The following is a 27123-nucleotide window of genomic DNA, read 5'->3' as shown; positions in this document are numbered from 1 at the left end:
CTCTCAGGTGAACTGAATCATTAAAAAAGATGCAGAATTTGTAGGATATAAACTCCTAGTTTCCTTAGCTACCGAAGATCCCTTGATGATGTTGGAATGAGTGAATTCTGCTTCATGACATGGAGACTTGACTTAGATCATTTTTCTCCTCTGCAATCCTTCCTCCTTCCGGCCAATCTTGTAACATAAGGCTCCTCTTCTTATCTCTTTACCTATCTCCATCCAAGCTTGTCCCAACCTCCGCCTTCTTCATTGGCTCCACAACTTCTTCATCGGCAGTGATAAAAAGAAAGCTCTCACTCATTACCTAAATTTTGTTATTTCCACATCTAAGCACATCCAAGCTCGAACATCCCTGGCCTCTCGAGTTCCATTGCTATCATCTTCTCACTAACAAAAAAAAAAAAACCTCAAGATCTATATACTGCAGAAAAATCAGACATTGTCGACGCTTCTTAATGTATACACCGACGTAAAAAAGTATCGATAGTTTTATTTCCGATGTTTTCTAAAGCGTCGCAAAAGTGTCGGCAATGCTACCGTCGATATTCAACTTTACGGTGTTTTTTGAAAGCGTCATTGATTTTAAAAGACGTCGATGCTTATAAGTGTCCTATGGATATCAAGTTTTAGTCTAATTTCAAAACATTTTGGTTCTCTATTGCCACTTTATTTTCCAATATACCCTTTAACAAGGAGGATATCTATAGAAAATTAATACAAAAAAGACTTGTTATTTGACGATCTCATCCTAGTTTTGAACTAGTCCAACTTACGTGAAGCTTGCTTAAGATAACTACTTTTGAACTGGTCCATGACCATGAACTGGATAGTCCAGCTCGCTTAAGATAACTACGGGCGCCGTTTGAACATGGATTCAGCTGATTGGAATTATTTTCGGAAAAAATTCAATGATTAAAGTACAAGGGCAAAAAGATGAATAGATTTATATCTAACCCAAGTTTTCTAATCCGTTGTAGTCTAGTTGGTTAGGATACTCGGCTCTCACCCGAGAGACCCGGGTTCGAGTCCCGGCAACGGAAAGTTTTTTTAAAAAACGTTTTATTCATTTACGTTAGCATTTTGCGCTTGACCCCTCCACTTCGGCTGGCCTATTTATTTCGTCTGGTGCCGCGCGGCGGCGTCTGACTGCCGTAAATTGTTCGTCCACCAGGTATCGCGATCTGTCTCTTTCTCAGGTTTTTTTTTTTAAAATTTATTTTTAATTTTAATAGCAAAAAATAGAAGCTTCTTTGTTTTAGAAAGAATCATCTAAATCATCTTTTTCATTAAATTAATTATGTATACATATTCATATCCTTTCTTCGTAAGAAAATCCGTTGTGTCTCGCCTTGCGTAATTACGTGTTATTGGAGCCGGTGCTGATGCTTCTATCTCCTGCCGTTCTAGCTGATTTCTCTTATCTGTTTTCTTCTTTCCTTATCATTCCCCTCTCTTGTGTATGGGTTAGATCGGCTGCGTCTCTTGTTTTTTGTTGCTGGTCCATCATCTTGGAATTGTTATACAGCAGTCTACCGTTGGTGCACCAGATGTTTGTTAATTTGCTGCAGTGATCTGTTCATAGAAAACGTAGCATCTTTTTTGGTCCCGAGTGCTGGCTTATGCCTGCTAATCTTAGCAGACGTGTTTCCAGAAGTGCAGCGTAAGAACCAGTGTTTGAATTGATGGCCGCACCCTTCTTGTTGTGTCACCAAAGTTTGTCACATTAAGTCCCGGATTCATGCATCTGCCGCATGCTTTTGATGCTAATCTGTGAATCATAAATTTATATTGTTAGCTTTTTGTTGTATCTGTTCACTTTGTTCCAACGTGAAAAATCTTGTGTATTTGCTCATCTTTTCAATTTTACTTATAAAAGATAATGCTGCATGACATGCAGGCTTTTTTGATGGTTTTGCTTTTGGTACGCCTATCTATGTCTGTTCTTGATATGTATTTAATGATTGGTTGCTTTGTTTCTCCATAATATGCATGACTCCTACTTTAGATGCTTCTCTTCTCTCTCTGCACTGAAAGCTTCAGATTTTTTTTCTCTCTTTTTGGGGATAATTATCAGATGCTTTTTAATTCCCTTGTCGATATATTCATTCCTAAATTATGCTTCATATGTTCACTTGGAGATCTTATCACACGATAAACCACCAAAGAGTCCTAGTACATCGATACCTGCATTCGTTTGGTGAATTTTGATTTTGAACGTGCATGTATATGGACTAAACTTTTCTTTTTCCACCGTCTCATCTCAGAGGCAGTTGTCTTGTACATGACCATCTATTGATAAAAAATATCTTGCTGCATCCCCAATGCATCTCCTGGCAAGCTACCCATCTGAATAATAAACCCTAGAAGGCAAGTTCTGGAACAATTTTTTCTCCGCATCGGGGTTCGATGGGTTTGGATAGAAATAATTACATCTCTTTGATTTAGGGTTTTCATAAACCTGACAAAACCAAGACAAACTCCTCCCACTATCAATCGGTAAGCGAGTCTTCTCTCCTTTGATAGAGATTATTTCTAGAAAAAAGGAAAATAAAAAGAAAACAAAAGCTTTTCTCTTCCACCATTAGTTAGTTCCCTTTGGTTTCTTTATCATCCTATTCTTCCTTTATCTGACTCATTGTAATGAGGGTTATGCTTCGCATTTCAATCCCTATTGTTCGTGTGTATCGTTTGTGCGTGCATGCATGCATGTTTATTTATGTTTTTTGTAAACAACCATTGCAGCCATGGAATGCTGAAAACCCCATTGTCAAAAAATCTCACTGCTATTCTTCAAGTTTATGCTGATCTTTTATCTTGTCTGGTAGTTTTTTTTTTTTAACTTCTCAATCCTGTTCTGGTTGATGGTCCTAGTTATGACCTCTCTAGCTTCGCTCTGCAAGCTGACAGACTGATACTTCACTGTCATAATACTCTCTTCATTCTAACAATTACTGATGTTTCATGTAGCTTTATGGCAGAGGAAGAGGATGATATCTCTGCCCTACTTTCTGAACCCAATGGATCTGATGAGGTGGTTGAGCTCTCCGATGCCATCTCTACTGTGCTTTCTCTATCCACTAAATCTGATGAGAAGGCAGAGGAGCTCTCGCCGGAGGAGGCTGCCTGGGTGGACTCCTGCCTGGTGGCCAATCCGGAGCTCTCAGATGATAAATGGACAGAACTGAGAGATGCGCTGCTGGACACCCTAAGTGCCTATCCGACATCTTATGAAACCCTCTCTACTGCCAATGTCAATGGAACACTGGACGAGCTCAAAGAGAGCAACGACGAATGCGCTTACACAGGCGAGGAGGCAGAACCAGCACTAATTCATGTCGAAGGGCATCGCTTGTCTGAAGATGACACGCAGAGAGATGGAGCTGCGGATGTGGAAGCCTCGGTGGTGGATATTCAAGAGGATATCGAGTCTCGTGAGAATATTTTCAAGGTCTGGGATCTTGCGACGCCATCTCCAGACGAGGAGGATGATGACGAGCTCATCAAACAGCTGAAGCAACTTCTTGCAGGGAGCGGCCTGCAGGATCTGTCGCAGCCTCTGGATGATCCCAGCACAGCTCTGAGCCAAGAAAAGGTTGACGAACTTGTTGCGGGGATGGATGATCTGTCGCTTGAAACATGCAAGGATTGAAGCGATGAGGTCTTGCTGGACCTCCACCCGTGTCTTAAAATGGGTGCAGATTTGGTAGATTTGTTTTCAAGCATCTTGTTAGTAGAGTTGGCGTCTTGATTTCTTCAGTCTTGCTTGTATATGCCCTCGTCCACTTGATCTCTTCGTGAAACCTTGATTGAATCTCTAGGCATGGCGGATATTAATTTGCATTCATGTCCCCTTCTGTGGGCAAGCAATTTCACTGGCATATTCTTCTTCAAAGGCCCACATGAGAGTATTATGCTTTGCATCTATGCCGCTGCAATCAAAGTTGAGCTCCACGCCAATTTGTAGGACTATTGAATCTATGCTTGATTGCTCCATATATAGTTTCTCGAACTGCATTTTCTAAACGAACAAGCGCCAATCCGAATTGGTCCTATAACAGGTCTGCTATTCCATAATTTCGCCTATACTATCAGAGTTCAGCATAAAGTGAGCTGCATGCTTGCGCATCACAACGATGTGTCTAGCAACCAAGGATGAAACCTCTAGGGTTCTATTTTGGGCAGGCTGACATGCTCGCTCCCATAAGAGCAGATGAACTTGTCTTAGAGTAATTATAGGAGCCTCAAATGCAGTCAAGTCTCTAGCTGACACCCTTAGGGATGATGGAATTTGTCATCAGATAAATATATAGGGTAGATTGGACTTGATGAGAGCGACTCAGCAACAAAAAAAAGGTTCACTTGTCATAGTTGCAGAAGGTTGCCATTTAGACTCATCTGCGAAATTTCTTTATGAAGACAATTTTTTCCCTGAAGAAAGGAGGACACTAGTGTTGCAGTATCTAGTTTGTATGTTAAGCATGTGCATTGATTTTATACCTCCATGAAGATTACAATCTAGAAAACTCTTCAAAAGAATGAAAAAAGTTGAGTTTTCGCCAAAACAAATGGTGAATTTGAACACTGAGATGAGCTTTGGAAACTATATTTATGAGCATAAACATTAACTAATAATTGCAAAGCATTAGAAGGATAGATCTGGCAAGGCTCTAAGCATATAAAAGCAAGAGGATGCTATTTAGAAGACGCAACCAAGACATTTCAAGATGCAAAATGTATGAAGGATAATTAACGTACCATTTTGGTCTTTGGACTTTGCAACAACAGATCAACATCTGTTTGACCAGGTAATCTATATATCAATGCGGAAATTGCTACAACATTAATTGCCCTTGATTGCATCAAGGAATATGATCCAAAAGAAAAAAAAAAAACCTAAATCGCATGAAGATCTCCTCTATTGTGCACATCAACATTAGATGTAGATTCTCTTGATATTTTAAAATATGGTAGATTCAGAGTGCTTTGAAATCAATCCATATATCAGAGATGCTGAAGATAAGGCAGAGTTCGAGGGCATGCCGGAGTCAAACTAGTCCCAAATACCCAATGTTTCAACAGTTGTTAGTTTGTGCGATAGAAATTCTGCCATGAGGCTTTTTTCTTGATTTGACGAGAAAGAAGAGGAATACAAGCGGCGATGCCCGTCTTCATGTTCAAGAGAAGCTATAGCCTATATGAGATGATTAGATGCTAAAATGCTAAAGAGCTGGAAAGGAATGCAAGTGATCACGAGGGGCAAAGATCAGTTCTTTAATCTTGAATAAAAGCAAAGACCGGTGTTTCATGACATTGTTTTGTCTCAAATGGTCTTTGTAGTATGGATATAAAATTTTTATTTCGATTTGTATACAATTATAATTTTGTATGCATCGGGGGGCGTATGCGAAAAAGGTGTATTATTATTTTTATTGAATACGAGAGGGGAATAGATTTTTATTTCGGTTTATATATAATTATAATTTTGTATACGTCAGGGAGCTTATGTGAAAAAGTGTATTATTATTTTTGTGCAACGGGGACTCGCTGCGAGTTATTCCCGCAGCAGCGGGCAGCGGCCCCGGGTCTTCTCTTATTACCAAACCCACCACTCCACACGGAGTCGTCCGCTACCATCCCCTCCGTGCTGCGGGTTTCTAAAATCTCTCTCCGCCGGCGATGGCTCTCGCGATAAATCCCTCCTCCATAACCTACCGGAGCTCGCTTGGCCGTGCCTTCTCCTCCTCCTCCTCCCCCAAATCCACCCCTCTCGTGATCGGCGGCTTCTTGATCCTCCTCCTGGTAAGCGTTCCATCTCTACCCTACCCCACCCCACCCCGATCTTCTTTACCGCCTCCAGCCTTTCGTCTGAAATCCTTCTGTATCACGTCCGCTTCGGGGGGAAAAAAAAAGAAAACAGAATTGGAGTCTTTACTCGGGATGTTTCTTTCTTTCTTTGTTCCCCGCGGTCAAGAACGATGAAGATTAGGTTCCGTCTGGGGTAATCGCCCCGGTAGTTTGAGATTTTGTCGTAATCGCTACTACTCCATATATGCGCGCTTGTTATGCGAAGCGTTAGACTGTTTGTCCTCATTGATGTTGTTCAGTTCCTAACAATCGCGGCGGAGGTGGATGCGGCGGAGGTGGGGATTCGCAAAAGTGGGAAATCGTCGGTCTTTTCGTTGTTCAACCTTAAAGGGAAGAGTAAATTCTGGAGCGAAGATGTGATTCGTGGTGGTAAGATGCTGTACATCTTCTCCCTTTCATCAAAGAACAAAACGAGGGAAGATCCTTTTTTTGATAAACAGAGAAGGCATGCTTTAGATCCTCATATTCTTCTGTCTTACTCTCGAAAAACCCTGGCCCCCACAAAACTCTGACATGACATGAAAACAGTTTTTTTTTTTCCTGAGAAATCGCAAGATTACGCTCCTCCTGAAGTAGTATCTTGCCCCTTTTAGTTGAACAGTTAATCATGTTGTTTCTGCTGGATGACATGCTATAACGTTTTCAGATTTTGATGATTTGGAAAGTTCAGTATCTTCTGACTTGGCGAAAATGGCCGTGTTCAACTACACAAAGGCAGGTAATTACTTCCCATAGTGTGTCAAGGTTTACTTATTCTGAAGTATCGGATGATGTGCATGCATGCCAAGTTTGCAAAGATTCAATTTTGTTTTTTCTCCCCTTTTGAATGGCATCAAGAACATATAAGAATTGAAGTGCGAGAGTCAAAACTATATAGCTCATAAGAAACAAGTATCATAATGGAACGCCTGCTCATAACTAAAATTTGTCGGGTTTCAGAAGCAACCCCACCTCACTCCCCCTTCAAAGCTACCATCACCATACTCCACCCATGTTCTTCTCGGAAATGGAGTCTCACTCTCCAGTTTATTCCTGAAGATTGTATTGCTTCCTTTCTTCTGCACCTTCCGCTACACCACATTTGGTCTCAGTTCCCTTTCATCTCGTCATCTCTTCACATTTACCACAGACAGCACTTCATAATTTGTTCCAATGACATCACATGCAGAAACTATTTCCAGGATAAACTTTAGAATGACCCTTTAAACAGTCAAGCATAGCGCAAAATTCTTCATTATAAAATTTAAGTAGAATAACTAGATATTTCTTGGAATCTGATCACGAATTCCATTTTGTTGGAAATTCTATGTTTTTGGTCAAAGTATTAATCATTTAAGTACTTCAAATGCTGATCAGTGGTCATAGCGCCGGGAAGGCATTTATGGAAAAAAGTGAACATAAGACATTCTTTCACCTGAATCTTATAATCAAGCCTTGGGAATTGCAATTATAACCATAGTGGTAAAGGAGGTTAAGAAATGTTTGATAGGATGTATGGGTACAATGATAGCCTATAGGTCGTGGACAAAATGGTCTCCATTAGGACCATAAAAATAGCGAAATAGAATCAATCTACGTTCTACAATTCAAAATAAAAACTTAATTAAATTTGATTCATATAAAAAAGAAAAAGACCAATTCATTCATTACATGAAACAAAATTACTATGCAGTGGTGGTGGACTCATTGATGAGTCAAAAAGAAAAATTTAAAAAACACTATAGATATGATATTTTATCACATAACTGTATGAATTATGGGAATAGGAAGGACTCATATATTTATGCATGAACATTACAAGTAAAAGGAGACCAAGAAATTCCATACATTCTATACACTGAAACCCGAATCATTTTATGTATTGTTAAGTATGGCTATTAATAATTATCTAGAAATGGAATTATTGCTATACATAAAAAAATGGATAGTTATTTGTTGAATATATAGAAGGACATTTACTTTTCACTTTTTAGCAGGGGGACATTGCACTCATGAGATGGTCTATAGGTTGGTCATCATCATTGAGTGATCACATCAAATATCATATAAGTGATGTGAGAAGTCTGGAGTTTTCTTTAAAAAATGAGATTCAAATGCTCCCTTGATTTTTTGTCAATGAATGATTAGGTTAAATGTCATAATATAAGTGGTGTGAGAAGTATGAACTTCGATTGAAAGGGCAAGTTTGTATTTGGTGGAAGATGGGTGAAGATTGACACCAAAGTAATGGTGAAAACTGTTCAGTTTTGAGATGCAATGAAGTATAAGTTACAGTGAAAACACCTTCCATGCTCCACAACATATGAGCAAATGTTAACTAAATTAAGCCAATTTCTTAGCGACAGTTAATACACTGAATGTGGAAAGTGTTGTAGATGATGATGATGATCAAATTTGACCAACACACTATTTCACCATGGTCGTTAGCCCAAAATTTATTTTAAGTTGGTTCAGTCAGACTATTGTGGATCAAAATTACTTAGGAACTTCAGTTTTATTTTTTCAATTGAGGAATCTGACTTCAAGGAAGCATGAAAACAGCAGAATGGAGAGAAGCGAGGATAAAAAGAAAGGGAGAGGGAATATGGTAGCAAGATATGATGTTTATGTGGATCTGGGTCCACATCATTATGATGATATGTTTAATTATAAACCAGATGCTAGATATTCTAACTAGTGTTTGAAACTTAATGAATGTCGATACCAAGCTGTCTTGTATGTTCAAATCTGTAACCACCATCACCATTTGTTCATATTTTTATATTGTACTCTGTATGCAGACCAGAACTTACACACTGATCTATATCTCCAGCTAAATTTGCATCAATTATGTGCTTTATATTCACATCCAAACATGTATGATTTTAAAACTGGATTGAATTAAGCAATTCTATTTATACCCTACTTGTGCATCGAACTTGAGAAATATCATTTACCCCTGAATTAGGTGATAACTTTCTTATTGGTCTATTGACAATTGTAAGATGAGATATTCTGTCTTATCTTCAGCATCGATCTCCTTTTCTAATGTTGTCTGACCTCTGATCCTGTCACTTGATAAAAGAAAAAGAAAAGGACTGTGTGCTAAAAAAGTGGAAGGCATGTGTGCCTTACACCAGAGAGGTGCATAAACTGGTTCACTGTTTTCCAGGACTTGTTATGCATGCTAGGTGGTAGATAGATATGATCAGTTACCATAGTTTACACTCTGATTTGGATTTTTGTTATACTGCAAACATCCATAGAAACTGCTTTATGTTGGACTGCTTATATTTCATAGACAAAGTTTCATTGTAGAATCTCTTTTATATGACATGGCGATTGCATTTAGAGAAAACTAGTATCGCCATTTTGGTTCAGAACCAAAGTTTTGTGATCTGTGCTTATGTTTTATTTTCTCTGGTAATATGTCCAGGTAATATTGCAAATTATTTGAAGGTTTCAGAGGTTGATTCTATATATCTCCCTGTCCCAGTGAACTTCATCTTCATAGGATTTGAAGGAAAAGGGAACCATGGTACATGTATTTTGTCTATTTATATGTACTGATATCAAATGGATGTTTTTTTCCAATTTTTTATGTATATGATGACTGTTCTTAGAGTTTAAGCTGGGATCTGAGGAACTTGAGCGGTGGTTCACCAAGATTGACCACATTTTTGAACATACACGAGTCCCTCCAATTGGGGAGGTTCTTACACCATTTTACAAGATCAGCATTGAGAAAGTTCAACGCCATCATCTTCCTCTCATCGGTCACATAAACTACAAGTGATTATTCTTTGACCTCTCGCTCTTCAGTTGCAGAATACCATGGCTTATTCAGTTATTTGATATCAAGAATTTTCATTCCGTTTTTTTTTTTTGGGCCTCTTGGTCAGTTATCAGGCAGATAGTTGCCCTTTTCTAAATTTATTATGGTGTTCCATTGTGAATGCAGCTTTTCTGTGCATGCTATACATATGGGAGAAAAAGTTACTTCTGTTTTCGAGTATGCCATAAAAGCTCTATCGCGTAAAGAAGATATTTCAGATTCCAGGTAATGTATGTAAATATAAATTTGAACATGGGTGGCCTGCATTTCTGAATTTCATCTGTCTAGTAATTTGACCAAGTCTGAACATGCATTCATATTTGCTATAGAACTTGTTGATGCCATATGGCAATAATTCATTAATACGGGCACAAATAATTTGGACCAAGTGACAATAACTTCGCATGCTCACGCACGTGGGGGGGGGGGGGGGGGAGTGGTATTAGTATCCATATATGACTTAAATATAGACTTAATCCTGTATTCATGATGTGATCACATCGGTCCTTCAAATTCTTCTTGATTTGATCATGTGCACTGCATATGCTAGGTATTAGCACAAATAGCCTGAGGTGATTAGAACACTGGAGTATCCTGACTTCCTACAAGAAATGTTTTAGATATTATACCTTACTTCACTGTGCATCTAAATGATGACTCTATGTGCTGTTAATACTTTGATACCATTAGTTTTAAAATCTTATATAATGATCTGGATATCAAAATTCAGATCAAAGTGATGCTGAGCTACCTGTATCTTGTCCTTGGATCAGGATCTATTAGGATCATGTGACTTACAGCTGTATTATGGATTACACAATCTCTTAGATCATAAGATAAGACCTGATCATGTCACGGACATATTAAATCACAAGGAAGTCTGCTCTTTTTGTTATTTATTTGACTTATATTACTTGCTTCACCAACATGACTTCAGCATGTAAGTTAGCAAGCTTGTTTGATATTTTTTACTTCTAAGAACTAAAGAGAGATTTTGGAATTCATGAGTTAAAAGCAAGAGGCAAGTTTACAACCATGTGTTAAATCTTTTTCTTTTTTTCTGTTGTTTCATGAATATTCCACCTAAAAGGATAATTGATTTGATAGGTAATATAGTGTTATAATAAATAATTGGACATGATATTGCTACAGTAGATATGCCTTATATGGGCTTATGATTGGTGGAAACTAGACTTCGTATAAGTATGAACTATTTTTTTTTATAATTGACTCATTTTTCTTAAGTTTCACATTTCTTTTATGCTTTCAATTTCTTAATCACTTTTAATTTAGGATTTGCAATTTGATCTGTGATCTGATCCAATCTAACCCATCTACAGTTTACAAGTCAGTGCCAAACAACTTTGCTTGGCAAATTCATGTGACTCCAAATTTTGGCTGAAAGTTGATTCTCTGGATGCCATGGCATTTGTGGATCTCAAATTTTTAGTTAGTGCAAATCTGTTTTTTTGCTGCTGTCATGGTTAATCATTGATGCTTTGAGGTTTGCATACATATGAACTTCTGATATTGATGTATGAAGTTCTGATATCAATGTCATAATTTGCCTGTGTATGTATATTATTTTTATCCTCTCATTGCATTTTGTATGCTTGATGCCTATGTGCAACACTCTTCAGTTCTTTTAGTGCAACTTTGGAGCTCTGCTAAACTTCTTTGTTTCACAAAATTCAGGTTGTAGATCATGATTTGCTGGTTTATGGTTGCACCTAATTCTTCATTTATCCATTTTCTTTTTCTCTCTTTTTTCCCCTCAGGGAGGATGAAGAAGTTCTTTGGCAAGTTGACATCGATAGGATGGAGTATCTTTTTTCAACTCTCATTGAATACCTTAAGATTGAGGATGCGTACAACATTTTTGTTCTCAATCCAAAGCATAATGATAAAAGGGTTCACTATGGTTATCGGTGAGTGTTTGTAAGGCATTTTCTATTTATTTGTTTATTAGGTGATGCACGTTGTCATGCTGTATTTAACTGTTGTAAGGTTCTATTGAAACAGACATCCCTCTGCAATAAGGTATCAACTCGTAGTCATTAGTTGCGGCACAGCCTGCAACAAGACTTGAAAATGAAATATCTTCTTCATAATGTCTCTGTAACTTTTGGCGAAGACAGGAATTGCCTGTCTGTAGTTCAAACATAAAGCTTGACTCCTTGGAGAATTGACAGGCCCTAGTCATCTATATAGCATACCTTCTCTTCAGTTGATTTGTATCTGAATGTTGTGATTGGGAATTTCTTATTCTTATGTTACAAAGTCTACATCAAAGCTTATGTTGTTTCTGACCTACACATTGATGTACACTGCATTCATCATTGATGTACGCTGCATTCATTATCTGAAATTGAAAGTGCTTTTGCACTTAACATGGTCTTCCTATTCTCTAATCAAGTGAGCGCTCGGATGAAATTGTTAGGAACTTCCATGGAGTTAAAGCTCCTTGTAGAATCTAATGATCTTAATAATGGTATCTTAAAGCTTCTAATTTCATGTGAATCAATGAAGAGAAGTTTGGTTACGATATTTTGTTCTCTTCACATTATTTTTAGTCAAGGTCTCCAACAATTAGGCAGACAATCTTGTGGGCCTTTTAAAGTAGTAGTGTCAGTTGGGCAGAAATAATTCTAGAGTTTCTTTTTTGTTTTCAAGAAATGCTACAAACTGATTAAACTAAAAAAACTGTTAGAGCAATTTGAAAATATTTAATTTTTAGGTACAATGACTTCCTGATTTTGTTATGCATATTATTTTCTTATTCCCATTATGTCGAAAATCATTTGGAGCAAGGTTTGCCAAATTGGTACCGGAGGACGTACCGGCTGGAGAGTTGTTGCCGACATAGGGAGAGCTAGAGAGGGAGGGGAGAGGGACAAAAGGAAAGAGGAAAGAGGAAGAGAGAGAGGGGATTAAAGAAAGAAAGGAGGAAGAAGAAAATGCCTGACCTTGAGAGCTAGTTCATGAACTCTGAAGTAAGAAGTGGAGCAATGGCAGCGCTAAAGAGCAAAAGAAGGGGAAGAGGGAGGGGGGAGAGAGAGAAAGAGAGGGAGACGATGGGAGGGAGGGATCTGCCGGAACATGGGCGGGGGGATGAAAGCAAGCGGGCCATGGGTGGTTTAATAGCCGAATCGGCCCCATCTCATTTTAATAGCGTGAATTGTGCCGATCCTTGACCAGTCTGGTTTGGCATGCCCCGAACTGGCTGGTTCAACACATTTTGGCAAGCCATAGTTTGGAGTGAATTGTTTTTGAATTTCTTGCTTATTTTGGAATTTGGTTATGAAGAATAGGTTTCTTCTTGAAAAGGATCCTTGCAGAGGTAGCATTTTCTTTGCCTTGTGGTGGTTGTCATCTGTGTTGCCGAGGGTAAGGAGAAGTAATGTAGTAGCATGTGCAACACAAATTTATATTTACCCAAGCAATTCAAGATATAGGAGGTCAGTCAGAAATATAAGGATCGATGCAAATGGAGACTAGCATTAGTTATCTCATGCAGGAAATATAGATCCTTTATCTTTCTTTTTATTTAATACCTTTTAATAGATTCATAGGATCTCGATACCCGAGGTATTGACATAGGTAAGAGGATTGTTTGCCAAACTAGAATGTACCACCTCATACCAGGCGTACCGGTAGTAAATTGATACTCAGTATGGGGGGATATTATGTGTTGGTACCATGAACTACCTATACGAACACTGTACCAAATTGTGCCCGGTATGGGTACCAAAACTATTGTTGCAAACCTTGGGCAAGAGGCTATATCTGATTTTTTCTCAATTTTTTTCTGATCTTTTGTATTGGTTTTTGTATGCATTAATCTATATCTCCTTTCATGATCTTCAAATCTTATTAGGCAAGTTTTATTTTTTACCACTAGATTTTCTTTTGTTACTTTTCTGCTTTGATAGCTCATTCTTTTCCTGATTATCTGTCGATAATTCTATCTGTCAATAATGCAATGTCTAACTTTATATAACTTGAAGAGTCCTTTTGCTTTTTTACAGGAGAGGCTTGTCTGAGTCAGAGATCAGCTTTCTCAGGGAGGTACCACATTGTATTTTTAACTTCTTACATAGGCTCCAAGTATTGATAGTTCCTGATGAGTAGACTCGCCGATTCTTTTTGAGATATGCAGAACATGTGAATATTATATTTTTAGGACATTAGTGTTGACAATTTTTGCTCAATAGATTGGCATTGTTTTTTTAATGTATACAGAAAATATGAATTTTCACTCACTTATATACCACACTACCTGTGACAATTATTGTGTGCATCTCTTGTACGTTGATGACTGGCATTCTGTCTTCATCATAATATCTGCTACATGAACAGAACAATAACCACATATGAAAGTAGAAAACATACATCAAAGTACTCGATCAAGTTTAATTATATCTTATCCTGCTCGCCATCAGGCTAATAGTTTGCTGCAACAATTTGTTAAATGGCTATAGATCTTGTTTTCCTTCATTTTTTTAGAAATATTTATCATATGGTTTGAATTTTGAACTGTTATAATTTCTGAGCTGACCTCGCTGTTTCTTGGAATCATGAGTCTCTATGTACCAAGAAGTTTTGAAAGCTTCAAGAACAAAATAGTGTAGGTTTGAGTTGCCATATCCCTGCTTTTTAGCTAGCAAATAAAGATGCTCCTCTAAGAGCTAAATTAAGTACTCATAATTGAGAGCAATATAGAGAAATACGAGAAGTGGCAAGCTTGCCAATTGATAGTACATGAGAATGTAAGCTTGAATACTTTCTAGTTCCCACTACATAGCTTTGCTGTTCTTTTGGTGAATCTCGGGTCTTTTAAAGAACTAAGAGCAAGAAAGAAGAGATGAACATGAAGGAGCAAAGGAGCAGGGGAGAGGGAGAAATGAAGGTTTTAAGTTATGGCTAAGGCCACACCAAAATTGACCCCCTCTTTTGCATTTTGGTTAATCTTGGTCCAATTTCAGCTGAAACTGAGAGAAACCAGCCATAAATGCTTTTCCCCCTTCTATAAACTTTATTATTTTGTTTTCTGCCCTATGGGGATCATTTCTTTACGTATTTAAATACAAGCAAATTTTCGATGGTCTTTCTTTTTCTTCAGTTATAAGAATGGATAGATGATAAGCGTTAATGTTGATGGGTTGAGGATTTCATATAGGCACTTATGAGAGTATTTTTATAAAGACTATTATGATCAACTAAATATGTACATGCTAAATAGGAACTTGTATTTTTTCTTATAACATAAAGATACCATTCTGGATTTACATGCGTTTAATTAAATTGTCACTTATCCTCATAATAATGAGAAAGAAAAGCCCATGTTCAATATGTTAAAAAGTTGTCAAAAGTGATGAAAATATTTGAATCTCACTAGGCACTAACAAATTTCATAATGGATAAATATATTAATTTTTCTAACAACTAATCTTCTGAAAGTAAATGTGTACATGCATGTTCATATACTTGATTTTTTTGAATTTTATTTACATACTAACTTCAACCTAAAACTGTCTCAAAACTACACATGCAAAGAATCTATGTATCACAAGATGCTCTAAACTGTTGTGTGGTTGCTTTTATTGGCTTCTTTTATTTTCTTCTATTTTTTAAACATTTTGTTTTTGACTTTTTGATTAGAACTCCGTAACTTGGAGCTAAACTTCTAAAACTGCTGAAATTGAAACTCCAAAGACTCGCTGGGAACTGACAAGAATTTTTAAACCTGGAAGAAAAGAATTGGTTAGAAAAGCTGCACGACTCTATCTAGATTTGTTTTACTTGTTCATTTCTGAATATTTCAAGTGAATAATTTTTACACTTTCCATACATGTTATGAAATGTACTTTGTTCTACTGAATTTTGGAGGTCACCAAACACTGGAAGATGCTCTTTCATGAAATTACAGTCTCACCAGGAGTTAAGAGAGGCCTTTTTGGTGACATTGTTTAGTTATAAGTGGGAGGAAGTGATCAACGTGTGGGAAAGTGAACTGAAAACTGGTACAGCTTGGTGGTCTGGATACGTACATGGGTTTACTAAATCAAATAATAATGGGATTAATTTGAAAATCCAGGGTTTGGTGGGGTGGTTTGGAATATGTCTCTGGTTATTGATGGGAAACAAGCCACCACTGGTTATTTCTCTATAAGCTAGGGTTATGTTACATATACAAGTCTAAAGAGACTTTGAATTGTTGCTGATGCTAAGTTGATTAAGAAATGCTGGTCCAGATTATACTGTGGATGCTGGAGAGACTGTCTATCGTAGAGGTGAGGAAACTATGGTACCAGATGGTCTTGCAAAATAAGAAGCTGTTGAAAAATATGATACTGGATGGTCTTGTGAAATAAGAAGCTGCTGAAAAATAATTTATCTAGGTACAAAAAGATGGCTATTGACAACAAATTCTTGTGCATTGTTGAGGGTCTAACCTCAAGGGCCTTTTTTGGAACTCATTTGCAAAATTCTATTATACTATTTATGTTTCTCTTTTTCTTAATAAAACACATTATCTTTGCTCTACTTGTTTTGTAGTATAATAATTTTAGTTGAATTAAGTTGAGTGTGTGGTTCTAAAGGTATCCAATGCAAGGTCCGCCGTACCGGTACCGGTCGGCGTACCGGTGGCCGGCCGGACCGGTACGGTACCGGTCCGGTCCGGTCCGTACCGGCTGGTACCGGTCCCGTACCGGCCGGTACTCGGTGGTTTCAAAAACCACAGCGCGCGGCGCTGTGGTTCTAAAAAAAAAAAAAAATCATACCGGTGCGAACCGGCTGGTTCGCACCGGTACGAGGCCGGTACCGGCCGGTACGGGCGCCGAACCGGCCGGTACGCACCCGTACCGGCCGGTTCGGATAAAAAACCGGGAAATACCGGTTTTTTATCCGTTCCGGTACCGGTCCACGGCCGGACCGGTACGTACCGGCCCGTACCGGCCGGTACGGACCGGTACGGCATTCCATGATCCAATGTATTATTTACTCTTCTCTTAATTTATTTGCTATTCTTGATGATGGCTCTCATTTTTGAGATATTTTTTCCTCTTGCATAGACTTGAGAATGAAAAATTTAGACACATGATTAGTATGTTGAACAGATTGACTCAAGCATTTTGCAAGAAAATAATTTGCCCAAATAATTCATTTTTATTAGCTTTAACAGAAAAGTATTAGCTTTGTGTTGCTCTGCTTCTTTCATTCGGTTCATGATTCTTGATTTGTTTATCAGAATAAAACCCTGCAAGCCAAAGTTCTCCAATCAGAAAGTGTCACTGGAAATTCTCTTGGTAAGTACATTACTTTTATGTTGTTCTGGATGGAAAAATCATATAAAGCTGTTTATCTTGTTATTTACCTTGAGTTGCACTGGAATTTGAACCGAGAACTCCTGTCCATTCCCCATGAACCCAAGTGGCTTGCAAGCTTGTGGAAGATTACAATGAAAATGACATCTCAAACCAAAAATCCTGTGACGTGTGACAGACCTGAAACTGATCTACCCCCAGACCTCAGAAATGTGAATTCAAGCTTTTAAGACACCCAAGATTGAAAAAATTAACTCCAAAAGAAAAGACCAGAATATCTTCATCGCATGTAGGTGGGTGGCAAAATCTGACCTTCAAGAACCTGCCCGGAGAAATGGGTTTGGTGGTTCTTTCTAAAGTTGAGTCGGTCTGGTTCATCTGGAAATCAACCCGGTTATAAATGGGTAGGTTTGTTTAGTCCCCTGACTCGATGGGTCACTTAGGATGATCCGGTGGGAAACAACCGGCTCCCAAATCCAATAGAGTTGATAGTTCTCTAATTATTTTTCCATGTGTTTCAGTTCACTCAAAATAACAAAAAAACTGTGTTCTATAGAGTGATGGACAGGGTGCCTCATAGGATTTTGTGATGGACGATTGCATTTTTGCTAGTTTTATCTTTATTAGCTTAATATTGACATATATCCTAATTTCCTAAAATTATTGTGATTATGATGGTATGGATGAAGCTTTTTTTTTTCTTATTTTTTATCTTTGCATGCAATATCTTGTTTTAGTTTTTCAGTTATATGTATGATTGATGGGCGAAAATTTAACTGTGTTCGTGGGTGGGTATGGGTTATTGTAAAATAAATGGTTTGTGTATCGGTACATTTTCCAACATGGTTATAAATGGGTCAAGTATGGGTTGAGAGTTTATTGACTTGAACACAACTTGACCTAACCCAAACCTGACCCAACCAATTGCTACCCCTAATTACATGTCCCTTAAAGATTTTCACTTCTGATTGCTCATTTAGGCACTTTTTGTTTGGAGCTCAAATTCTCTACAATCTAGTAGGAAATTCCTGCAAATGGTGTTTGTGGCAGAATTTGTATATGTTAGGTGACTTGGACCCACATTGTCTGGTTGTTTCAGATGGAAAGATAATCTTTGTTTGGCCTTTCAAAAATGTGCCACAGTCCCAAGTTGTAAAAATTTAGAGGATCTGATGCCTTTTGTTTGCATGTAAACTTGTCCTGGAATTTAATTTAATAAATATTGTTTTATACTTGGATGTTTGGCATTTTGGCAAAATTTTGTAAAAGTAAGTGCCATATGTTCTCTAAATCAAGATTTTAGACTGTGCTTACTGCTTAAGAATTTGTGTATTAACAACCAGATAATTAGCATATAAGTATGCACACTTCTATCACTACTTTGTCTACCTAAACAACATAGGTACTTGGACAAGTGAATTGGTTGGACTCAAATTTAGCCTGTTTCTTTACCTAAAGCAAAAAAACTTGAATATGTGGATTATGTATTGCTCTAAACCAAGATTTTGGTTTCCAACTCAGGGAGGCAAGTGGGTTGGGCCTGGGCAAGGGTCTGCACAATTTTCTATCAGGCCAAACGAGGGTCCAGCCCCAACCAATGCAAATTCTGACTCATGGTTTACATCACCCCTACAACCTATTAGAGCATATATCTTCAAATATTGTTCTTTCTTAATATGGCCAGCAAGATATTGGCCTAAGAATTGATGCAAATTGTAAAATTTTAATTGAAATTCGATTCAACTTGTCAAGTGATTAAATTGTATTCAGGTCAGCCTACACAAATACTCAACCTTCATAGAGATGATCTTAACAGTAGTAGCTGTAGCAACAACCGCAGCAGCAAACACTACCTGTTTGCAAAAATTCCCTTGCTTCCACCACTAATGTTTGTGCAATACTGTTTTACCTCATAGCTGACAATTATCAGGCAAATCTTTCCAGGGTGCTGGAGCATTTTCTAACCGTTGAAAATGACCCAAAAGCCCTGATGTTTTGGATTGGTATAGAATAAAAAATGGGGGCATTTTTGTTATTTATCTAGTGCAATGACTTCATTATTCTTTTTGTTGTGGTCATTGCACTGGGAAAAAGACCAAAGCACTTCATATATCTTTATCTATGTCCATAGAAAAACATGAGGATTTTTTGCTTGTTTCTCATTTTAGGATCAAGTTGTTAGATTCTCTGGTCAGAGCAAAACAGTTGTTATATGCACTTCATATATATGTTAGCTTTGAAAGCATTTTCTTTTCAAATTTTGAACGAAAAAACTCAAGTTGTTTCCATGCATACCTTTGTGCTTGTATTTTAACTGTTCATTTGATGTAAGACATTTTTAGGGGGTAAAGAGTTTCATCTTTTTTGTGTTCCAGAATTTGATAAGGGTAACAGCCCAAGGCCTTTGTATGTAAATCGACCTACATCAAATTTTGCCTTGACCACAACTGAAGATATTGATACTGTAAGTTGTCATTCTTAGTATTATTTCTTCTAGGTTGGAGAGCTTAATTTATTATCGGTATGGCGAAGCAATCCTTTTTTCTCATTGAATTGCAATTGCAGTATTTTCACTGGAAATGAAATGGTCTCATCAAACTATATGTTCAATATCTCTAAATTCATTTTCGATGATTTTTTCCCTATGATTTTCTGCTTGATCGATGTATTCACAGAAAATGTTGATTTGGCCAATTGTTTATTTAAAAGTTCCAGAGAATTGAATCATATGAGTAGCCAGTATATCACCATCTCATGAAATCCTGTGATGGGTTGCTTTTTTTATTTCCTCTTGCTTTCTTTGTTTTTTCTTTTTGGGGGTTCATCAGACAGAATGGTCGAAGAGGTGTTTAGATGCCTTGACCAGTGCCGAGAAAGTGAACGATGGGAAGGATTATGCTGAGATTGTTTATAACAAAGCTGCTCAGGTATCTTGTCTTTTGTTTTGGGACTTCAAGCTTCATAAAACTGTTAGAATTGTCAAAATTGAGAATTTGCTCAATAACATGATTTATTCTTTGCCTGAATTTTTGTAGATGTTACATGGGAAACAGGATGATATAAATCTTCTTTTTGAGAAACAGCTAAAATCTGGGGATTTAAAGGGTCTCCATCCTGAGTGTCTTACAGATACATGGATAGGCAGAGACAGGTTCAGTACCTCACTCAAATCCTCATGTTCATCTCCAGATCTAATTTCAGTGATTAGTTATTTTGTATTATTTCTGTTTCAGGTGGGCATTCATTGATCTGACTGCAGGACCTTTTTCATGGGGTCCGTCTGTTGGTGGAGAAGGTGTCCGTACTGAACTGAGTTTACCAAATGTGGGGAAAACTATTGGTGCAGTTGCAGGTATGGCTGCTACCTGCCCTGTCCTCTTTCAAACATATTTCTGCTGGTTGTTTTAAGCCTGAGGGTGTGCTTTCCGGAATGTTATATCACCAGTTCTATTTTTTGACTGTACACTACCATCATCACATCATATTTGTAGTTTGAAAAGTTCAGATTCGTAATGTTTAGTATGATAAGATTTTGTGCAACTTTCAGCCGCAATAGAAGGTTCTATTGCTTGGAGATGCAGATTATATCTACTTCAAGTATTATTTTGTGGTACCAAAGGTTACCGTCAATGATTGTATGACAATTTGATGAAAGCATATTTTGCAATTACAACATTGATTTTGAGGTGTGTGGTATATCTAGGGATTTCTCAAGTAAAGACACCTCTTTTGTAGATGTTACAGATCATGATCTGCACGGGTACACTAACAACAATTTACCTCTTGGCTGGTTATGGCTGTAAGTGGACATTTCTGTTGTTGAAAGTGACTAGAACATGAGGACTCCATGAAAAGAAGAAATCTGAGGTGATAAAGAAGGAATAGAAAGAGATTTCAATCAAGGTCGTTCTTCTACTTCTCATGGTTTAAGATCTATGGCTTTGGTACAGAACCCACAGGCCTTTTAGATCCAGATCCCTGAAGTGAAGTAAGTGAAATAAATAATACAATAAAGTTAGAGATGAGAAGGAAAAAGATTGATAAAAAAAATGAAGAATCGGATGAGTAGTGTGAAAAAAAAGGGAGGATGATCTGGAACAGGGACTACATGGACAGACCATAGGTCCCTGTGATCTGTTTCCTGTCTTGAAGAGTGACCACTTGAGGGTAGCAGGTTGACTTTTCTGTCAACTTTAAGGGTCCAAATCCCATAATTGTTAAATACAAATCATGTGGACTTTAAAATTGGCCCAGAACATATGTAATAGCTGAATGGTTTGGTAATAACTTAGTTAAATAGCTAATCCCTGATCGTCAACAGTTCACTCATTATAGAATATATATTTGCACATTAGCTTCTCCAGTAAGTCATATATGGATGGCATTTATTTCTATAACTTTTATTTAGCTTTCTATTCCACAAATGACCATGTTTATAAATATTTTCTGTACTGCTCAGAAATTACGGAAGATGAAGCTGAAGATAAATTGCAAGATGCAATCAGAGAAAGATTTTCATCATTTGGTAATGTGAGTTTCTTTTTCTCTATGATGGATTGTTTCTTGAAAAAATCAATTCTTGGTGGAGTCATGCTTTGCTTTGACCTAGCACAACGTTCCCTCTTAACCGGCGAGCCATTTTTTAAGTTACATTCAACTGCACTTGAAGGATTAAGTAGCTTTTTTTTTAATAACTAAATATCTTCTTATTATGATTTTGACCTTAATTGATCTCCTAAGTTAGTTAGCTTCCATTTTTGCTGAAGTCTCCCCCCCTCTCTCTTCTTCTCTTCATGTGTCAAAAGATTCATTCACTTGTTGAGTTGATTAAGAAAACCCGTGAGACCCCATAAGAATTTATGTATTGTCAATTCTGGCTTTTCAGTGTGCATGTAACATAAATTACAAGCTTATCCTATTGAAATCAGTTTGACTCAGAACCCATCTCATGATTGCTTCCTGTTGAGGTTCAAGCACTGCAAAATGGAGAATGCCTTTAAGTTCATTCCTTATCACTCATTAATCTATCTTTTGTCTCGCCCTTTTTCTTACCTTTGAACTGCTATGATGCCCTTCTAACTATGGTGCTCTTTAGCCTAAGTTGTGCATATCCAATAACATTTTTAATGGTTTTTTCCTCACTTTATGCACTTGTGGTGTTGGCGGTAACCTTCCTTAACCATGATCACACCAATCTTTTCTGCCCTATTATCTATGACATTTCTGCCTGAGCATTTTTATATTATGCCCATGTGTCCTCCTCCAAGAGTAAATGCATGATGCCAGTCAGCATGGCTTGCGCATAACAGGTCAGTGCTAAGCCGACAGTGCAAAATGTTGATTCTAACAATAAAGAATTAAAGATAGTCTTATAATCATCATAAAATTTCCTTAAAATCTTTATGGTGTTTCTCTATGTCATAACTCACCATCAGGGCATTCCTTGCTATTATCCAGTTAAATATTGTCGTCATCCTCTCCGGACAGCGACAGTTTTGTTAGGATTCTAAGCACATAAGAGTTTGATAGTTGTCTTACAGGGTAGTCTTTATTAAAGTGATAAATGCTTTGGATTGGGATTTCATGGATACCATAGTTTCTTACTTAAGATGTATTGCCTGTTTGCTTTTTTTGGATGAGTTCTTTCTTTTTCTTCTTTTTGTGTGTATATATGTAAATTATTGTTTGAGCATATTTTTAATTTGTTTCTATATATAGCAGCATTATATACAGTCCGAGCTTAGACTAGGTAGGAAGTATGATTTTGAGATCATGCTTATGGTTACACTCTATCTGCACAATTCCCACTTATCAAAATGTTGCTGCAGGATCATCAAGCCATTGATATCCTTTTAGCAGAAATTGATATCTATGAAATTTTTGCTTTCAAACATTGCAAGGGAAGAAAGGTCAAGCTAGCTCTCTGTGAAGGTATGCTTCCATATTCCATTTTCATTTATGTTCTTATGTTTTTGAGTCTGCATTTTTCTTTTGCTTGGAAAGCTAATGTTGTTTATTTGTAGTTAAGAAAATTTATGCATGAATGCGTATCAATTTTGCCGATATGCATCTGAAAGTTAAACTATTGTGAAGCTAAAATCTTGATAGATGTACGTGAAATGCAGTTTTTGCAGTTTTCATCTTAATCAACTTTTGAGGTTGACTTTGGACAACAATATCTAACTTTGTGTTCTACAAATGTAGAATTATATTTTGCATGCATATGTGGAAAATTGAAGTCATATAAGCAGTTGTTGTTGAATACTTTGATTATTCAGTTAATAGGACCTAAGTGGTTTAGTACAAAATATACTCAAACTTCATAGACTCCCTTGTCACTTTTTATTGCTGTCATGTGAACTTTTCTGTCACTTCAGAGCTTGATGAGAGGATGCATGATTTGAAAAGCGAGCTGAAGGGATACGACAGTGAGGAGTATGACGAGACACATAAGAGAAAAGCTCTTGATGCATTAAAGCGAATGGAAAATTGGAATTTGTTCAGTGATACTTATGAGGTTAGCGTTATATACTTTCTGTTGGGTCATATTTATTAGCAGTCAAATCTATCTGCAGTAGGATTGTATGTCATCTTTCAGTGATATCGCAAAAGAAGTATTTATGAATGAGTAGTAAGTGTAATTTTTACAGTCGGTTTAGTTTTTGGCATGTAATTTGGATAACTATTCTGGTACCATTTGCCATGCAGGAATATCACAATTACACAGTTGCTCGTGATTCATTTCTTGCTCATCTTGGGGCTACATTATGGGGTTCTATGAGACATGTAATTGCCCCCTCAATTGCGGACAGCGCATACCATTACTACGAGAAGATATCATTTCAGATCTATTTTATCACACAGGAGGTATGCTACTATGTGCTGAGTTTTTATTGGATTGTTGTGTTTCGAGATTCTTTCACACTGTTATTATTTTCCAGAAAGTGAGGAACATCAAAAAGTTGCCTGTGAACCTAATGTCTTTGACGAATGGCCTTTCTTCTTTGCTGCTACCTTCTCAAAAGATCATGTTTAGCCAACACCTGTATGTATTTCAGATTCTTCTAGGTTTGGGTTACCTATGAGAATTTGAAGCTTTTTATAATGCAGCATCCTCTGCTGATCTACCTTCCAAAGTCTTTCCATTGTGAGAATGGAGTACTTTTATTTTATCTATATGCATCTGGTCATATTCATGTCTGTCAATCATCAGGCTATCACTTTCTGAGGATCCTGCTCTGACAATGGCCTTCTCAGTGGCCCGACGTGCAGCTGCTGTCCCTCTTTTGCTAGTCAATGGTACTTATAGGTCAACTGTTCGTGCCTATTTGGATTCCTCCATTCTTCAACATCAACTTCAGAGGCTAAGTGTTCATGGTTCACTTAAAGGTACCTCTAGTGCCTATTCTCTTAGCTTTCTGACACAGGGCCCAGGTTTGTTCAGGCATAAGGAAACCTGACAATGGGGTTTGGGGCCTGTAATTTTGTCCAGGTCCCTGGTCTTGCTAAATATCTGACGTGTTGGTCAGACTGGCAGACATGCCTATATGAAGCATCCAAGTTGGATTGTCTGGTCACATTTTTAAACCTGGAGTTAATTTGGTTACCAGGGTTTAATTTATATATCAGATTTCGGTGTCCTGTTACAACCTTGCTTACGGTCAAGCTTACTGATGATTTTGAGCTGAAGCTATTAGTAATGCAGATATAATTTATTAGTGGCCAGAAAGGCAATTTTCATTCAGTCGGTGAATAAACTAAGCTCGGTTTCACTCTTTTATTTATTTTTTTAAATGTTGTACTCTATGTAGGAACACACTTGAATGCGAGGTCGACACTAGAAGTTCCAATATTCTGGTTCATACATAATGATCCATTATTGGTGGACAAACATTATCAAGCAAAGGCACTTCCTGACATGATAATAGTTGTCCAGTCTGAGACATCATCTTGGGAGAGCCACTTGCAGTGCAATGGGAAGTCACTTTTATGGGACTTGAGGTTAGAATTTAGGCATAGAATGTCAAGCCATTTTATTAATCAATATATGCACATCAACATGTCTTAATCCTAGACTATAAATTTCACAGGGGAATAACTTTATTATTTAGCCATTATATATTTATATGCAACTACTGTATTGGCATGTTCACGGCTTAATAGTATGTGAGGATCAAAAGTCACTACAGTTAAAACATGTCACTGGTACATTTGATCTGTGTTATATTCGGTTCTCTCTGCTAATGCTCCTGACACCATCCACTGGAGGAATTCTTTTCATACGCTATAGTCAAATCTCTTTCTTGGATAGGCTTGAGATACTTTTCATTGAATGTGCCTTTTTCACTGGTACATATGATCTGTGTTATATTCGGTTCTCTCTGCTAATGCTCCTGACACCATCCACTGGAGGAATTCTTTTCATACGCTATAGTCAAATCTCTTTCTTGGATAGACTTGAGATACTTTTCATAGACTTGAGGCATTTGTTCTCTATCATGCTGTCATATTGCTCTTTATCTTTCATATCTGAATTCCAGTGTTTTACCACCATGAAAATTAAAATTTCTAATTTTTTGCCACCATCTAGAGGAAAGTATGTTGGTCTCAAGACTTCACTAAAAAGAAAATGAATTTAGCTGAGTTTGTCTGTATTTTTCAAAAATTCTCTCAGGTTGCTCTAACGAGTCCAAATTTCACTCTAAAATTTTCATTTTTGAACTTTGCATTTGTTGCTATTTATACTTCTACCATCTTACCAGCTTGCCGCTAATCATATTAAATGCCTTGGTGCTTATGTATTATGGTATAGTGATACTAATTATGATTTTTCTGTTTTTTTATAGGATGCCTGTAAAAGCAGCCATCGCTGCTACTGCTGAGCATCTAGCTGGTTTACTTCCTCTCCACCTGGTTTACAGTCAAGCCCATGAAACTGCTATTGAGGTTTGTCCAAACACATGCCCACTCTTAGCATCAAATCACCTCTTTGTAGATATTTATGAGATATTACTTCATAAATGACATTTTACATTTTCTTATTTAACACTTGTTCTAACATTTTGATGCATTATCCTTTATGTACCTTTGGATTGATGTAACAGGATTGGACATGGTCTGTTGGCTGCAACCCTCTGTCCATCACTTCTCAAGGCTGGCATCTTTCACAGTTTCAGTCAGATGTGATTGCTCGGAGCTATATCATCACTGCTCTTGAGGAGTCTATACAAGCAGTTAATGCTGCTATTCACCGTCTGGTTATGGAGCATACAAGTATCCTTATCTCTGTTTCACTATTGATTCTACTTCTAAATAAATTGAACTTGAGCCCCATCATTTAGGAAATTGTTATGATAAGTTGCTAAGGCTAGTGACTCCAGAAGTGCTATGTAGTCCTCTTAGGAACATGTGACAATAGGAACATGTGACAACGGGTTTGTAGAATGAGCCCTGGATGGATATATCTTGATCTTTAAGGCTGGGTTGGCTGTTACTTTTATGATGCATGTAAAAAATTAAAAATTTATGAACATGTAATATCAAAACTACAGCATGAAATCCACTTTTTCAACATATAAAAGCCACTTGCGCTTCCCAAGTTCAGAAATTTGTTTTTATTATAATTGGTTTTATAATCTGGTCACATGCTTGGAGTGTACATTCCTTTGAGCTGTAACCTATAAATTGCCATGCTTCTCTCCAAGTTACCTCAAAATGTCCGTTATTTTAGTATCTTTTCTTTCCCTCCACTGTGTTTAGATTCTGCAAGCTTGTTTGAAATTTTTGCTTTGCCAGCAAGTTCTTTACATGTTAGAATATCAAATGATGATTAATTAATGGAATTGTATTAAGAAGGATGTACAGGTGATGTCGAACATTTGACAAAAGAAAAGCTTAGATTTACAGCTAGCCATATCCATTCTGGGCATGTTACTTCTTAATTATGAGGTTATAGAGTGATCCTCTTCCTCTGGTCTTTATCATGGTTCTGAGAAATGCTTGCTGAAGAAAAAAAACTCGTACTCCAATTTGTGGTAAAATGAATAGTACTAGGTTTCCCCCCTCTTGCAGTCAATCTTTAAGGGTCCTTCTTTTGCATACACCTCAAGCTAA

The 27123-nt window shown here is 37.3% G+C and overlaps 2 protein-coding genes and 1 non-coding gene across 3 annotated transcripts in view; all 3 read left to right on the top strand.

The window, feature by feature from the left end:
* The first annotated feature begins 970 nt into the window (after positions 1-970).
* Positions 971-1043, top strand: TRNAE-CUC (transfer RNA glutamic acid (anticodon CUC)). Its single transcript has one exon. It is a non-coding gene; the product is annotated as a tRNA-Glu (tRNA).
* Positions 1044-1152: 109 nt separating this feature from the next.
* On the top strand, positions 1153-3895 carry LOC103720904 (uncharacterized). The gene is made up of 2 exons (XM_008810871.5): positions 1153-1174; positions 2971-3895. The coding sequence occupies exon 2, from the start codon at positions 2975-2977 to the stop codon at positions 3650-3652; it is 678 nt and encodes a 225-aa protein (XP_008809093.4). The 5' UTR covers positions 1153-1174; positions 2971-2974; the 3' UTR covers positions 3653-3895.
* Positions 3896-5497: 1602 nt separating this feature from the next.
* Positions 5498-27123, top strand: part of LOC103712262 (uncharacterized) — a 29596-nt gene continuing 7970 nt past the window's right edge. The window contains exons 1-22 of the mRNA XM_039117584.3: positions 5498-5802; positions 6108-6237; positions 6515-6586; positions 9284-9385; positions 9471-9639; positions 9809-9907; positions 11461-11610; positions 13711-13750; positions 16935-16992; positions 19386-19474; positions 19839-19937; positions 20046-20161; positions 20244-20362; positions 21470-21540; positions 22839-22941; positions 23388-23527; positions 23719-23877; positions 23952-24055; positions 24224-24399; positions 24822-25011; positions 25857-25956; positions 26115-26283. Of these exons, the coding sequence (XP_038973512.3) occupies positions 5680-5802; positions 6108-6237; positions 6515-6586; positions 9284-9385; positions 9471-9639; positions 9809-9907; positions 11461-11610; positions 13711-13750; positions 16935-16992; positions 19386-19474; positions 19839-19937; positions 20046-20161; positions 20244-20362; positions 21470-21540; positions 22839-22941; positions 23388-23527; positions 23719-23877; positions 23952-24055; positions 24224-24399; positions 24822-25011; positions 25857-25956; positions 26115-26283 (2578 nt within the window). The 5' untranslated portion in view covers positions 5498-5679. The remainder of the gene's footprint in view (positions 5803-6107; positions 6238-6514; positions 6587-9283; positions 9386-9470; positions 9640-9808; positions 9908-11460; positions 11611-13710; positions 13751-16934; positions 16993-19385; positions 19475-19838; positions 19938-20045; positions 20162-20243; positions 20363-21469; positions 21541-22838; positions 22942-23387; positions 23528-23718; positions 23878-23951; positions 24056-24223; positions 24400-24821; positions 25012-25856; positions 25957-26114; positions 26284-27123) is intronic.

Source organism: Phoenix dactylifera, chromosome 12, assembly GCF_051530095.1.
Source record: "Phoenix dactylifera cultivar Ajwa chromosome 12, Ajwa_hap1_PhDact_Kaust_v1.1, whole genome shotgun sequence".
Classification (NCBI taxonomy): domain Eukaryota; kingdom Viridiplantae; phylum Streptophyta; class Magnoliopsida; order Arecales; family Arecaceae; genus Phoenix; species Phoenix dactylifera.
This window is presented reverse-complemented; position numbering and strand designations above follow the sequence as displayed.